Here is a 14994-nt window from a genome sequence, read left to right as displayed (position 1 = left end):
ATCATAAGCAGAGCTTCTAAAAATAAAAATATAAATATGTAGCTGGATGCAGTAGCACCCCCCCCCCAACCCTGAATCCCAGCAGCTCAGGAGACTGAGGCAGGAGGAAGCAGTTCAAGATCAGCATGGGCAACATAGCAAGGCCTTGCCTCAAAAAAAAAAAAAAAAAAAAAAAAAAAGAAAAAGAAAGAAAGAATGCACCCCTGGGGTCAATAACCAGTGCCAAAACCAAACAAACCAACCCAAAGCGCAAGACCCTCCTCATGTGAATGGGTATCTAATTCTCTGGCATCTGTACCTTTGGAAAGCTCACCAACAGGACTCTAACATATATCCAGAGTTAATGACCTCCAAGATGTAATGAAAAAATAGATTTACCTTAGAATCAGAAGCGACAGAGGTTCAAATTTCTGGTACTGATTCTTACTAGCTGAGTTCATTTCCTCATTTTCAGAAGTGGCAACATTTATCTAATTCTTATAAAGGATTATTAGATAACATGTAAAACTATCCAGGACTGGGAAACCATGAGAAATTTAGTAATTGGTATAATCTCTAGATAAATTTTGTTCTATCTGGAATCCATCTTATCAAATCTGCCCATGGTGGCTACATGAAAAATGCTAATGTATCACAGAAAATTTTAGTGGCATTTTCTACAAACTTCTTTTTATGTTCACTGGGAAAAAAGCTGGGTCCTTAAAAATCACATATATCTCAAAATAGGGCCCACACAGAATTTTAACAATAACATTTTATTACTTCTTATAATGAACTTATTGTGGATTAATCAGCATTTTTTACAAATATACTGGGCTGCAAGCACAGCTCAGTGATAAAACACCTGCCAAATGCATGATGTCCTCAGTTTGATCCATTGAACTGCAAAAATTATTTTTTAAAAAATGAGTTCAGTTCCTTCTAGTTATAACTGATATAATTATCCTACCAGTGTTTCCCTTATTATTCATCTGCAACTCAAATATTTGAATCTCATATTGTATTTTTCTGAACATAACATCTGAAAATAAATTTAAAAAAATATGGGTGGGGGCTTCTATTATAAGTATAAAGCCTTTCCCTTTTAACTAAAACCTAAGAAGTCATCTCTTTTCTCAATTCCTGCATTTCCACTCAGTGTCATCTCTTCTGCTCCTCGTATCCCAGGCACACAAATATTAATATTTTTAATCTCTTGGTGCATACCTGTAATCCCACCTACTTGAGATTGCAAGTTCGAGGCTAGCCTCAGCAACTTAAGACTATGCCTCAAAAGAAAAATAAAAAGTGTTGGGAGTGTATGTAGCTCAGTGGTAGAGTGCCCTGGATTCAATCTTCAGTTATTACAAATGAACAAAACCAAAAAACAAACAAGAATCATGTAAAAGAAATGTTAATAGTGTTTTTGAATTTTAAAATTGTTCTAAAAACATCTATGAAAAGCAAACATAGAAAAATATATCTGTAGAAGAAAATATAAGAAGATACTAACAAAACCAAGATACAAGATTAAGGAAGTTCACAAAATCTTAACACTCTGAATATGACACAGTGATATTTCCTAACTGATTAGAAGCATTGTTTGAGCTACTTTCATGTCCTTCTAATAATGTGAAAGATAGAAAAAAGTTAAAATGTAAAAAGCTCCAAGAACTCAAGGATAGTTTGGATCTTAAAGAGACCTTATGGGAAAAAATGCTTCATAAGTAGAAAGCCACTTTGAAGATAATGATCAGGATTTTACTAATCATGCTGCATTTTGTATTAACAGACTTGTTTATTGTGCTCCTTTAAAAATGGATGTTTTTCCAGTAGTCTAGTGTTTCAAAACTTTGCAATTCTTTGTCAATTAACATATTGGCATAGGTAGTTTTATAATATCTAAATGTAATTTTCACACAAAAGGGCCTCTGATTCTTCCATAGTTCCTAGAGTAGTAAAAGAGAGAAGGTATGCAATGAGCAGTAAGAAACTAGCACTGATTTGGGGGGTTCAGGAAACATCATTAATATGTAGAAATCAGATTATCATCACTACAGCCACTAATCAGGAGCACCCTACAAAGGTAGAGACGAGTAAATGAGATGTCACAGAGTTGCAAGTAGGAGTGGGAAACTGTAAAATTCTGAGCAACAATAATTTCTAGGTCTTTTATCTGCCCCCCCATCAAAAAAGCATATTATAGCTAGGGTTGGTTAACACATTAACCTAACATTAACCACTAATTGTTGATATAAAATTGATATACAATACAATGTTGTATATCTAATAATCCAGAACTTACTATAAATAAATAAATAAAGAAAGAAAGAAAGAAAGAAAGAAAGAAAGAAAGAAAGAAAGAAAGAAAGAAAGAAAGAAAGAAAGAAAGAAAGAAAGGCATGGGGCAGAGACTAGTAAATTTAAATAACAGGTAGGAGAGAGGGAAGAAAGTATTGTTAAGATATGCAGAACAAAACCAAGTGAGCTGGAAGAGATGAAAATAAAAAGGAAAATATATATTACGTAATAATGAAGTAGTACAGTACTACTTCAAAAACGCAAGCAATACTGATCTTACTACAATAACAGGTCACTTATTGATTCATTTGTCTTTTAACAGTCACCTCAGCAAAAATAAAATACTCGCCTCCCAGAAACAAACATGGTTAATTTTACAAGAAATTATAAGCCTAAATTTACATATAAGAGATAGTTATGCAACTGTTTAATCTGTTTAACTGTCATATGCCTTTGGGTTGAAAAAGAATATGGTTCCAAATTCAGCCAAATGAATCATTATAACAACTGGACATACAAGTCCAAGTACTAAGCTACTGAAATAGATGAGAAACTTCATAAATGAGGCTTTGAACTTTGAACTACATTTTGTATAACTGCTGTAAAGGCAGTGATAATGCATATATATTGTAGTAAAGTAATCAGCATGAAACCTGGAATAAGTTAAAGGTATTTAATATTCCAATAGAGGTTTTTATCCATTGACTCTATATCACTTCTCTCTGTAGAGCAGTAGTTCTCAAGATATTTGGTAATGTCTGGAGACTTTTTTTTTTTTTTTTGATCACAATTAGGGATTGGGGATTGAGGAGTGGGATACAATGCTACTGGCATCCAGTGAATAGGAGTGTTGTTGAACATCATACCATGATACACTGGACAGGACAACCTTTCCACCTCCGCAGCCAAATCAAAGTCTGTCCAAAATGGCAATAGTGCCATGGTTGAGATAGCCTGTTCCAGAGCAGTGGAGTTTCTGATTCAGTTGGTCTAGGTTACAATTATGTCAGCTCCCAGTGGATGATTCTGGCCAATGGTCTATACTTTAAGAGACCCTGCACTAAAGAAAAGAAGGAACTAATGGGGGGGAAAAGACAAAGATTAGAAAAGTAAGTACACCAGAACTTTTTGTTCTTTTAGAGAAACACAAGGGCTGGCAATGTGGCTCACAGGTAGTATGCACTTGGCTAACATGCACAAGGCTCTGGGTTCAGTCCCCAGCACCACAAAAACAAACAAAAAACCCATGAACTACTTTTAAAGTTCCAAAACAAAAAATGTCATTTAAGAAATGTAAAACTTGCCAGGCACAGTGGTGGACACACCTGTAATCTCAGTGTTTTCAGGAGCATGGGGCAAGAGGATCAAAAGTTTGAAACTAGCCTCAGCAACTTAGTGAGGCCATAAGCAATTTAGCAAGACCCCGTATCAAAATAAAATATAAAAGGGACTAGAGATATAGCTCAGTGATAGAGTGCCCCTGAGTTCAATCCCCAGTACTGGGGGGGGGGGGGAAGACAAGGGTAGAGGTACATGTTTCACCAAGTAATATTTTTTTTCCTCTGCTTTTTATATTTTTTGTACTGAGGATTGAATCCAGGAGTACTTTACCACTGAGCTCCAAACCCAGCCCTTTAGAATTTTTTATTTTTTTTTTTAATTTTGAGACACATCTTGCTAAGTTCCTTAGGGTCTTACTAAATTGCTGAAGCTGGCCTCAAACTTGATAACCTCCTGCCTTGTTTCCTGAACTACTGGGATTACAGTTATATGCCACCACACTGTTTCACCAAGTTTTATCATCCACAATATTCACTGCCAACTACCAAGACAACTGAAAGAGGTTATAATCCAAAATACTACAAAATTTATTTATTCATTTAAATCATGTGATTTCAAAAGCAATCTTTCTCTGGAAGCCTAGCAAATTATCTTTATGGCTTTGTATTACAAACAAATAAAATTTAACATCCCCACCATTATTTTTAATTATAGAAAGGAGAACACCAAAAGACTGATTTAAAACAAAAGCTTGTTTGTTCCATAGTAAAATTTAATTGAATGCTCAAGAAGATTACAAAATATGCTTTACACAACTTTCTCACAAAGTTGTAGATTCTTAAATGCCACACACATAGCTTCAGACTGAACCTATTCACTGACCTGCAAACAAAAAGTATTGCAGGCAAGAAAGTAATGAATATGACTTATTAGCTCAGCTGTATATAGAAAGAAAAACACAGAATGGTTAGTATAAACAGAACTTCCAACCACCCAGAAAAAAACGGGATTATTCCATATTTCACTGCCTTGTCACTGGAACACAATGACTGCATATTTTCAAAGCTGATATAAAAAAGATGGCACTGTAAAAATAAACAATATGAAATTAAAAGTGGGAGCATTAGATTCCAATCTATTAAGCCTCCTCCACCTACTGTTGCCCACTTATATTTACCTCTACCAATATCTAACTTAGTATATTTTCATGTAGATGGCTCATAAACATCTCAAACTTGTAGCCACAAAGATGACCTCTCAAATCAGCTTTGTTTCCTGCCCCATACCTATTCTGAAATATTCCATTCAGAACGTATAGCACCATCTATATAATTACCCAAACTAGATCACAGGAATAATTCTTGCACTCCCAACCTCTACATCAGACCTAACAATAGGTTCTATCAATTCTACCTTCACAATAAAAACTCATTTTTTAGTTTTTCTGGTAGTAGGAACTGGACCCAAGGCCTAGCACATGCTAGGCAAGTGCTCTACCACTGAGCTACATCCCCAGCACTCTTTCTTATTTTTGAGACAGAATGTCATAATAAGTTGCCTATACTGACCTTAACTTACAATCTTCCTGCCTCAACCTCCCCAGTGGCTAAGATTACAGGTATGCCATGCTCTGCTATACCATGTTCTTATACCTGGAATACTACCAGAGCCTCTTTACTTCTTTTTTTGGCTGTTTCCATTCCACTCTACATTTAGCAGTGAAGTATTTTTATTTCATTCTGTGTCTTACCTGTCCTCTGCTCCAAAACCTACAATGGCTTCCCACTACCCTTTAAAACACAAATTCTTTCCCTTGGTCTACAAGACTCTACATAATCTGGTTCATTCCTTTCCTCCAATACACCTCAAGCTACCCTTCCATCCCTCTCTGGTCACACATCTAAGACATACTGGTCTTCTTTCAATTTCTAAAAACCCACTTCTTATATATCAAATGTTCATGCCCTCCCCATAAATTACGTAAAATCCTAAACATTCATTATGATAGTAATCAGTGATAGGACCTTTAAGAAATAATTAGGTCCAGACATGAAATCTCCAAATGCCCCGATCTTAACTCCTCAGCCTTCAGACATGTAAAAATTATGTTTATTAAGCCACCAAACCTATACAAATACAACAACCTGAACAAATAAAGACTAAAACCAGACTCTTTTTTACCTCATTTTTAAAAAATTCTAATTTGTGTATATGACATAGACATATATATGTCATATTATACATATAGAGTACAATTTTTCATATCTGGTTGTACACAAAGTAGAGTCACACCATTCGTGTCTTCATGAACAAGGGGGATAGAGGTGAAGGGAGGGGGCATGGGGTAGGAAAGACAGTGGAATGAGACGAACATCATTACCTCATGTTTTTAAAACATATAATTTTCTAATACAATTGGCTCATTCTTATCATTCAGATTTCAACTTAAATATCATTTTTCTCAAACAGGTCTTCTCTAATCATCTTAATGTAAATATGTCCCATTCCTAAAAGGCACTATTCTTAACATCTTATTTACTTCTTTCAAAATAGTATAAAACTAATTGCTAAAACAATGCTTTGGATCCCACGAAGCTTATTAAAAGCAAAAAAAACTAGATATAGACAAGTTTTTCTAAAACCGGATATTATTATTAAAAAAAAAAAAGTGGTGGGACACCACTATACACTGGCTTTCCAGGTAGAGGAGAATATGACAAATGCAATGGAAGAGAAAGGTAAGAAAAATCATGTTATCTGCACTTTTAAAAGCTACCCACAGGATTATGTTCTCAGAAAGTGTTCAGCATGTCCTCATTTTGCTGCCCTTGCCCTTTTTGTTTCCTCTGGCTACAAGGCCATTAACCTCTGATAAATAAAAGTGAGATACCCTAAACTGCTTCAGGTCTTCACTTAATAACATCATATCAGTGAAGACTTCCCTGGCCATCCTATTTAAAATAGCAATGCTCTCTCCCAGTACAGTTCTCTCTCATCTTACCCTACTTTTTCTTCCCAATGCAACTGTCATCATATGACACATAATATATACTTATATATGTGTTTATTGTATGCCTCCCCAACTAGAATTTAATTTAGGTAACTATGAGACTTTATGCTTATTTTTCACACTGCTGTGTCTCCAATACCTAAAGCCCAAATCATATAGTAGACAGGTAATCAATAACAACCTGTCAACTAATTAACATTAAAATAACACCCATAGAATGAACCAATTTACAGCAGAAATACATGAGGGAAGAATGGTAGGAAGGCAACATGAGATGAGGCTCATAAAAATATGGAAAATAAAATTAACTTAATAAACTATATCTGACAATGAAAGAAAGAATAGGTAAAGAACATTACTGGCAAAAACAGTGTCATATTAAGAAGACACAACTACTTCATTTATTTTTTCTTCTTCTACTTTTTCCAACAATAATTTTCTCAGAGAAAAAGATGAAAATACACAGTTGAAGTGAAAATAATGCTCTCATAGGCTGAGAGATACATAAAGACATGAGGCTATTACACAGGTAGAAGGTAATGGATAACTTTACAGAAATAACATAGTACCATAGAAAGATAACCAAAACAGAGGCATAAGAATTTTTAGTGCAGGTCTCTGGATAAATGGGACAGGAAAAAAAAAAAAAAAACCCCAAAAACTTCAAGATAGGATTACCAAACTAGTGCCAATAGTTCTGAAAAACAATGAAACAGGTGCCCAAGGTCATAAGAGACATAAATGTTTCAACTTAAAAATATGAATGGATTTTATTAACTGGTAAGCTTGATTTCAATCTCTAGCAAAGAACACTTAGAAAATAAAATAGTAATTAAAAATTTATCATAAAATTTAAAATATCCATCTCTAAAGTATCCTCCTTTTTATTATAGTGTTCAGAGGCTAGTATATTTTTATGTGAACTGGATCCAAGTACTTAGGTATACTCAATAGTTTCTAAAATGGCTGGGAATCAACCTCAACAGTTCTCATTCTATTACTCACTACCTTAAACCAAATACAAATTCTTAGTAACATCAAAAATTATTTGTCATATCCTGTACTACTTTCTACTCAAGCTTACCATATACAGTCCAAATAACTTTCAGAGGCAATAATGGTTTAGACTGAACAGACACTGGTCTTACAAATACATATTTGCTCCCTACAAAACCATTACCCATATTGTTTGTGAAGGGATGTTTTCATAAGGAATGTCTGATTCTCTTTTAGACCTGCTTAAAATCAGTGTCTTTCTACCATTCCGTCCTATTTCCCACCATTAGTTCAATGACATTACAATGGCCTATATGGCCCTGGATAGAGCCTTTGTTTAATGTTTGGTATTATCTTCTTGCTACTCTCCGGATCATCATGCTCCTGTCAGAATAGTCTTCATTCCGCTTCCAGAACTTAATAAGTTCCTTACTTCTGAATCCAGCCTACATCATGCCAAGTCTGGGATATTTTCATCACAACCCTCTTGTCTATATTCTTTCCTCTACAACTCCAATTGTAAATTTAATATTATTTAAACAGCAATCTGTTTAACATCTGACCTGCCCTCCACTAGACTATAAATTCTGAGGGAAAGGACTACACCTGTCTTACTCTAGTGTTTCATGTGCTAGAACAGTGCCTGTCTCATCATAGGCTCTATTATTGGTTAGCTAATCCATACTGCCACTGCCTGGGCATGAATCATTTCTAATACTTGATTAAATACCATTTTTTAAAAATCTGTAAAGAATAAAAATCTATGCGCAATATAATGGGAAAAAAAGAAAAATTTCTAAAAACTCAAAAGTAGGGGAATGATGAGAAGTAGAAGTCAAAGATAAAATGAAAGAAGCTATATATTGGAAATTGCTGAGGCCCGACTGATATACAGAGATTTATTACACTATTTTCTTGCACTGAGACAAAAGGTTCAAGAAGAGCACTTATGTTTCCTATTGGCAGTTCTTCCTTTGCACCTATACCTATGACAGTATGTGATGCTAACAAAATGGGAAAACTGGAAGTTTCAAGATACAGATAGGTAGTGGGTTCATTAAGTTTAAGAATTTTTATACCAAAACAGAGGTTTTATAGTACCGTTTCTTATGGTATTATGTTATTTCTGTAAAGTTATCTCTTACTTTCTACCTATATCCTGCTTAGTAAAAAGAGAAGAATAGAGAAAAACCAACAACAACTTTCATCTAGGAAGTCCATCTGGAATCAACAGGAAAAAAATCTATCACGTGATTACTGCTTTACAGTTCTTGAAATTTTAGTCCCATGAACTATTACTACCTTAGCATCTATAAGACCATTCCAGCTTATAAAGAAAAATGACCTGCCACAATCACAAAAGTGATAAAAGATAAAACAATGAATAGATGAGAGCCAGTGCTCTACTTCTGACCCAGAAAATCTCATTTCAATTCTTACTCAACTGTATATATATACACCACTAATAAAAACAAAGAGATGAAATTACAACCCATCTGTCTTTATCATACAAGACTACAAAGAGCTGGAACCACTGCACTTATCTTTTACATTACCTACAAATCAAATGCATTTTCAAAATATTATAGAACTTGTTATACGTAATCACTATTTCCTCTTAGAAAACAGTTTTTAATTTAAAATGACATGCTATCAAGTGATGTCTCTAAAAAAATCAAGTAACTAGCTGGTGTGCTGGCCTATGCCTGTAATCTCAGTTATTTGGGAGGTTGAAGCAGGAGGACTTCAAGTTTAAGGCCAATCTGAGCAACTTTGTGAGACCCTGTCTCAAAACAAAACAAAATGGGTTTGGGATGTATCTTAGTGATAGACTGCTTGCCTAGCATGTATGAGACCCTATGTTCAATCCCCTCCCCCAGCCAAAAAAGTGCTAAGAAGACTAACCACATGTTTATAGTAAACCCTTGCCTTTAATTTGTAAATCAACTGAATTTATTGTCTTTTTAAAATACTTTATGGATAGTAATATACACTCAGAAGAAAAGGCAGGCCTAAAAACAAAGTCATGTATTATGAATACTTTTTAGTGATTTCCTCAAATCTCCAGATTATAAGAAAAATATGACATTTAATAGAAAATAAATAGCCTGTATATGTAGTGACAACTGCCTCATATATAAAAATGCCACTTTCCTTTCTTTCTTTCTTTTCTTCTTTTGTGGTTATTAACTGTTTCAGAGAGGTTAAATATTTTAAAATCTAAAATGAAAACTCATAAAAAACACTGAAAGGCACAGTATGCCTTAAATGAGTTTTCTTGGTTTCATAAGCTTTTCTTATTTCTCCTTCACAGAGAGCTTCGAAATTAAAATTAGCATTTGAAAAAAAAATCATTTAAATTTCTGTTTAGTCATTATGCTGTACAGGTGCAATTCTGAATGAAATAAACTTACCATCTGTTGTCTCAATTTTGACAAGTTTACAATTATACTAACAAAAAGGAGACATATCTTTCACAAATAGAAACTTCTGTTGGAGAAAAAAATCTTAAACATAAAATCCATTTCCATAAATAAATGCAAACAACGTACTTCCTCTCTTTTATACTAATATTACACTATTATGTAAAGCTGTTAATATTATTCCTGGTAGCATCAGAAAGAAATAAAATAAAGGAGTCACTCAGTCATTACTGACTTTCTCTATAAGACCAGACTACAGGATAGGGATAAAAAATAAGATCTACTCCAACCAGGAGTATAATGCTTAGTAGAATACATAATACATATAACAATACAGAATGTGACAAAATACAAAAGGAGAAATGCATTTAAATGAAGAGTCAGGACAGCATGAAAGCATAAGAAATTCTGTTTCCACTTATGTGTAAGCTCTCTGGCCATGTTTGTTCCATGGGTGCTGGATGATAACTAGCTCTTAGCATAGTATCAGGCACATGTTAAGCGGTCAATAAATATTCAAGGAAAAAAATGGAAAGAATGCTTCATATAGAAAGTGATAACAGACATGAATGTCAAAAGACACGTAGAAGTTAAACAGACAAAAAAGGAAGAGTACTCCAAACAGAATAACAGAATGGAAAACACACCTTTTAACAATTTACCTTTCAGCATTTTACCCACAATATATTTTTTTATAAGTTAACATTTACCCAGCTAAAATATCTTAATTTTAAAGAAACATAAAATAAATAAAAAGGACTCCAGTACCACGGCATACCTCTCAATGGTCTCTGAGTAGTGTAAGTTCAGTCTTAATTACCACAAATGAAACCAAGTATAATACTCACAAAAATAACTTCCAGCTCTGAACAAACAGAAATAAAGTATGTATAACCAAACACCATTAAGTTAGATCTAATTAAACTCCATTTTAAAATTAATTTAATAGTCTAATTTAGTAAAGTTAACTTTATAATAGTCACACTGAAGAAAGAATATAACCTAAGACAGAAATATAGAAAAGAAATTTGATGCCTAAACAATAGCAAAAATGTCAGTTGTCAGTCTATGTCTGATTATTGTTTTCCCAAGTTCTGAGCATGTGATCTTTTGATTCATGGTTTAAGTCAATGATAAATATTTGCTGTGGGTTTGATGAGGCTACTGTGGCTTCACTAAATTTTCTTAAAAGGACCAGTAATAATACATTAAGCTTGTGGGCCACATAACCTGTCACAACTATTTAATTCTGCTATTGTAGCATAAACGTAGGTACAGAATGTTTATAGCTGGATTCTAGGAAATCTTAATTTAAGAAAACTGGCATTTGTCACATATCTACAGTTTACCCACCTTGTCTTAGGTCTCAAAGTAACTTCTAAATAATTCTTTTTATTGAGGGATTTGGATGTAGTGCTGTGTTAACAACGTAAGCTTAGCATGAGCAAGGCCCTGGGTGAAATCTCCAGTAGCAGCAGTAACAACAACAACAATAATAATACTAGTAATTCTTTTACTGAGACAGCTTTACTTTCTTTCAAAGAAAGGCTTTTACATAATTTACAGATACCTAGAAGGCAGATCTTATCTTGTAACACAGATGAAAAAACCGAAATTCAAAGGAGTTGAATGACTTAAGAACTACTAGTAGAGCTTAGTTGAATTAAGACAACCTTTTTATTTTTTTATTTTTGGCAGCGCTGGAGATCAAACCCAGGGCCTAGAACATGCTAAGCAAACAGTGTACTATTGAGCTACCTCCACAACCTTGAGACAACTCTTGTTCTTTTGATCACTCTTAAGGATTTTCCTCTACACTCAATTCTCCAATGTACCAACTTAAACATTTCAATCATTTTTAGAACTCTCTCCTGAATCCCTGAACTCTTTTTAGCAGACTCAAGACAGAGTATATTTCAAGAACAAAGACTTTTCTGTCCATTCATTTACTTCAATTCTGAGATCAAATTATTCTCAATTCCCTTCTCTTTATATGATCCCCAGCTTCCCCCCATTTAAGCTACCTTCTTGTTCATTAAGTCTTCTAAAATATCAATTACTGTTTAGTTAGCCAGAAACAAAAAGGTGTTTTGTAGACTATTTTAATTTATTAAGAATTTTGGGGGGCTAGGGATATAGCTCAGTTGGTAGAGTGTCTGCTTAGCATGCTAAATACCCTGGGTTCCATCCCCAGCACACCAAAAATAAACAAAAAAAAAAAAACTAAGTCCAGTGCCTGCCAGGTATTGAAAAATACCTGACATATAAACATGAAACTAAGGAGCAATAAAACAAAGAAACAAGGAAATATAACTTACAGTACATACAATACAGATGTACCTTATATGAGGTTTACATAATGCTCTGAATTTTGCATAAATTTTAATAAATACTTAATAATTACAAGTACCTCTTGACATTGTAATAATACAGTTGTTACTGCCATGAAAAATTTATATTATTAATTTCTTAGCCAAAAATAACTACCAAAGATAGACACAGTACAGAATATTCTAATTGCATTGTAGTTTGCACTGAAAATGTGATCATGCACACTGAAACTGTGCAAAATAATCTTTTATTTTTTTAATATTTTTTTTAGTTGGTGACAGACCTTTATTTTATTTATTTATATGTGGTGCTGAGAATTGAACCCAGTGTCTCACACATGCCAGGCAAGCGCACTTCCACTGAGCCACACCCCTAGCCCCACAAAGTAATCTTAGTTAATGAAAAAAACTACAATTACTGCATGATCTTTAAGATTTATTGTCAAAATGTAAAATAACTATTATAAATTTATATAGAAAAATTAAAAATAAAAATTATTATTATATTGTAATTTTAAGATATTAGAAACATTGATTAGAATGTTTTATTTATTCCTAAGCCTGGGTGAACTGGAGTATTTCTATGTTGTAATCAACTTTCACCATTTTATCATTTGTATTTTCAGTATCATGGGCTATCTCTGAGTGTTCCTTTAATATGAACATCAACAACATCATTTATTCTGGAACTCCTTCATCCTTTATGTCAAATCTACTTTCCTTATTTATGCTAATGAGTTCACCTCATTTAGTTCCTCTGGCTGCATATCCAGTCTCTTCAAAGGCAGCTATCTCAACTTTTCCAGAGCCAGCTACTACCCAGTTACCTTCTAGTTTCCAATACACAGTTTTTTGGCTACATTTATGTTCACTTGCCAATTCCCTCTTTTTTGTTTATAAAATGTTACATGGGCTTATTGTTGGAAACAAGGAAACATTATATCTGCATGCTTTGCTATCTATGGACAACATGAATAACTAATGCATAGTGACAAATCACTGACAGACAATGTAAAAAGCAATATGATTTGTCACTGATCATGAACACATCCACTGTTATGTAATGATTCTTGGACTAAACAGCCAGCAATAAAATTTGTACTTTACGTAACTAATTATAGTTAATATACCATGGTAACTGAAATTTGAACTATAAGGTCAGTGAACTAGTATTATCTAATTGAATCACAGTAACTGAAATACAGGAATCATGTGAAGTAAGGAGTACATTTAAACCAACCCTGTGAAGGCAGTAGAAGGAAATCAACACAGGCAATATTAAGGATCTATGAACTCCAAAAGATGGAGAACACAGAGATGAGCTTTATCTCTCTACTTCTTGAGCTCCTCTCATCTACTTCTGTGAAGGTATTTTATAAATCACAGAGAATAGCAGACACAGTAATGCAAGCATAAAGAAAGTCTGCTGTTCTGAGAAAGCATAGACTGAAGTTGGATCTGTGCCCAAGTAGAGGGTATCATGGTAAACACATCCACAGTTTCCAGCTGTGATCCCAAAAGGGTAATACCTAAGGAATGAAGAAGAAATACTACCAGTAATGGCATTTTCTTCAGAAGCTAAAACAAAGTTTATGTTGTCTTAAGTCACAGAATAAGTGACTTAAGTATTTAAGTCTAGTGCTAGAGAATTCATGAGCAGAGGAATATTGGGAGGGTATAACATAAGGTATGACTAAAAGTAGCCACTGTGAAAATTTGGGCATGAAGGCTAGAATTAACTTGAACCACCAATTCTAAAATATATCACTTGTTTACATGGTTATGGTTTTATCATCTTTTATAAAGTGGTACTCTGAAATTAAAAACTGCTATAGTTACCATTTTGTAGTCCCATCCAAAGCTGCTTATGATCTTTTTTCTGCATTTCATTGATTACTTGACTTTTATGCTTTAAAGCATCAGCTTCTTTCACACAAGACATAAAATGAGCTTCAATTGCATCCTTAGATGGACAGTGCAGAAGGTCTTTCTCTGGAAAACTCTATCAAAGGGGAAAAAAAAAACATATAAAAACAGATATACACACCACAATTTTGCCTTTATAAAGAGAACTGTATCCCTGAATTTTCCAATATTTACCTTCACAATAACCACAAATACTTCTTTAATTTAACTTTAAAATCATTAGCTATTTGTGACATTTTGTACTTTTCCCAAATAATTCTTACATATATTTGTAATAACACAGAAAAGGAGTGCAATAATTTAAAAAACAGCTTTTCAACTAACCACATCAAGAGTTGAAAGGATGTAGAATGGGACTCCCTCATACCAATGATGGGAATGTAAAATAGTGCAACTAGTTTGGAGAAGTTGGTAGTTCTTCTACCAATTTAAAAAAGGTTGATAGTCCTTAAAAAGGGTAACCACACACCTACCATCTGAACCAGTCATTTTACAACTATGTATTTAAGAGAAATTAAAGTATATTCCTATACAAAGACTTGTACATAAATGTTCACAACAACTTTATTTTAATAGCCCAAATAATCAACAAGTGAATATATAAAGTATGGTATAAACTTTTATTAAAGTATATACTGTATGTTGAGTTTACTATTCATCAGTTACCTCAATAAAATTGTTTAAAAGTTGTTCTTAAAGTAAAATGGCTAAAGTCACATTCTGTGACTTCACTTGATATATTACATGT

The 14994-nt window shown here is 33.6% G+C and overlaps 1 protein-coding gene across 5 annotated transcripts in view; it reads right to left on the bottom strand.

Annotated features, from left to right (window-relative positions):
* The window catches only part of Atg5 (autophagy related 5), a 125674-nt gene that overhangs the window by 54508 nt on the left and 56172 nt on the right, over positions 1 to 14994 (bottom strand). For all 5 annotated transcript variants that reach the window (XM_078019549.1, XM_005330133.5, XM_013360722.4 and 2 more), the window contains one exon: positions 14160 to 14322. In XM_078019549.1, coding sequence (XP_077875675.1) covers positions 14160 to 14322 — 163 coding nt within the window. The remainder of the gene's footprint in view (positions 1 to 14159; positions 14323 to 14994) is intronic.

The sequence above is a fragment of the Ictidomys tridecemlineatus genome, chromosome 8 (assembly GCF_052094955.1).
Source record: "Ictidomys tridecemlineatus isolate mIctTri1 chromosome 8, mIctTri1.hap1, whole genome shotgun sequence".
In the NCBI taxonomy this organism is placed as follows: Eukaryota; Metazoa; Chordata; class Mammalia; order Rodentia; family Sciuridae; genus Ictidomys; species Ictidomys tridecemlineatus.
Note: the sequence above shows the minus strand (reverse complement) of the source record. Positions and strands in the feature narration are given on the sequence as shown.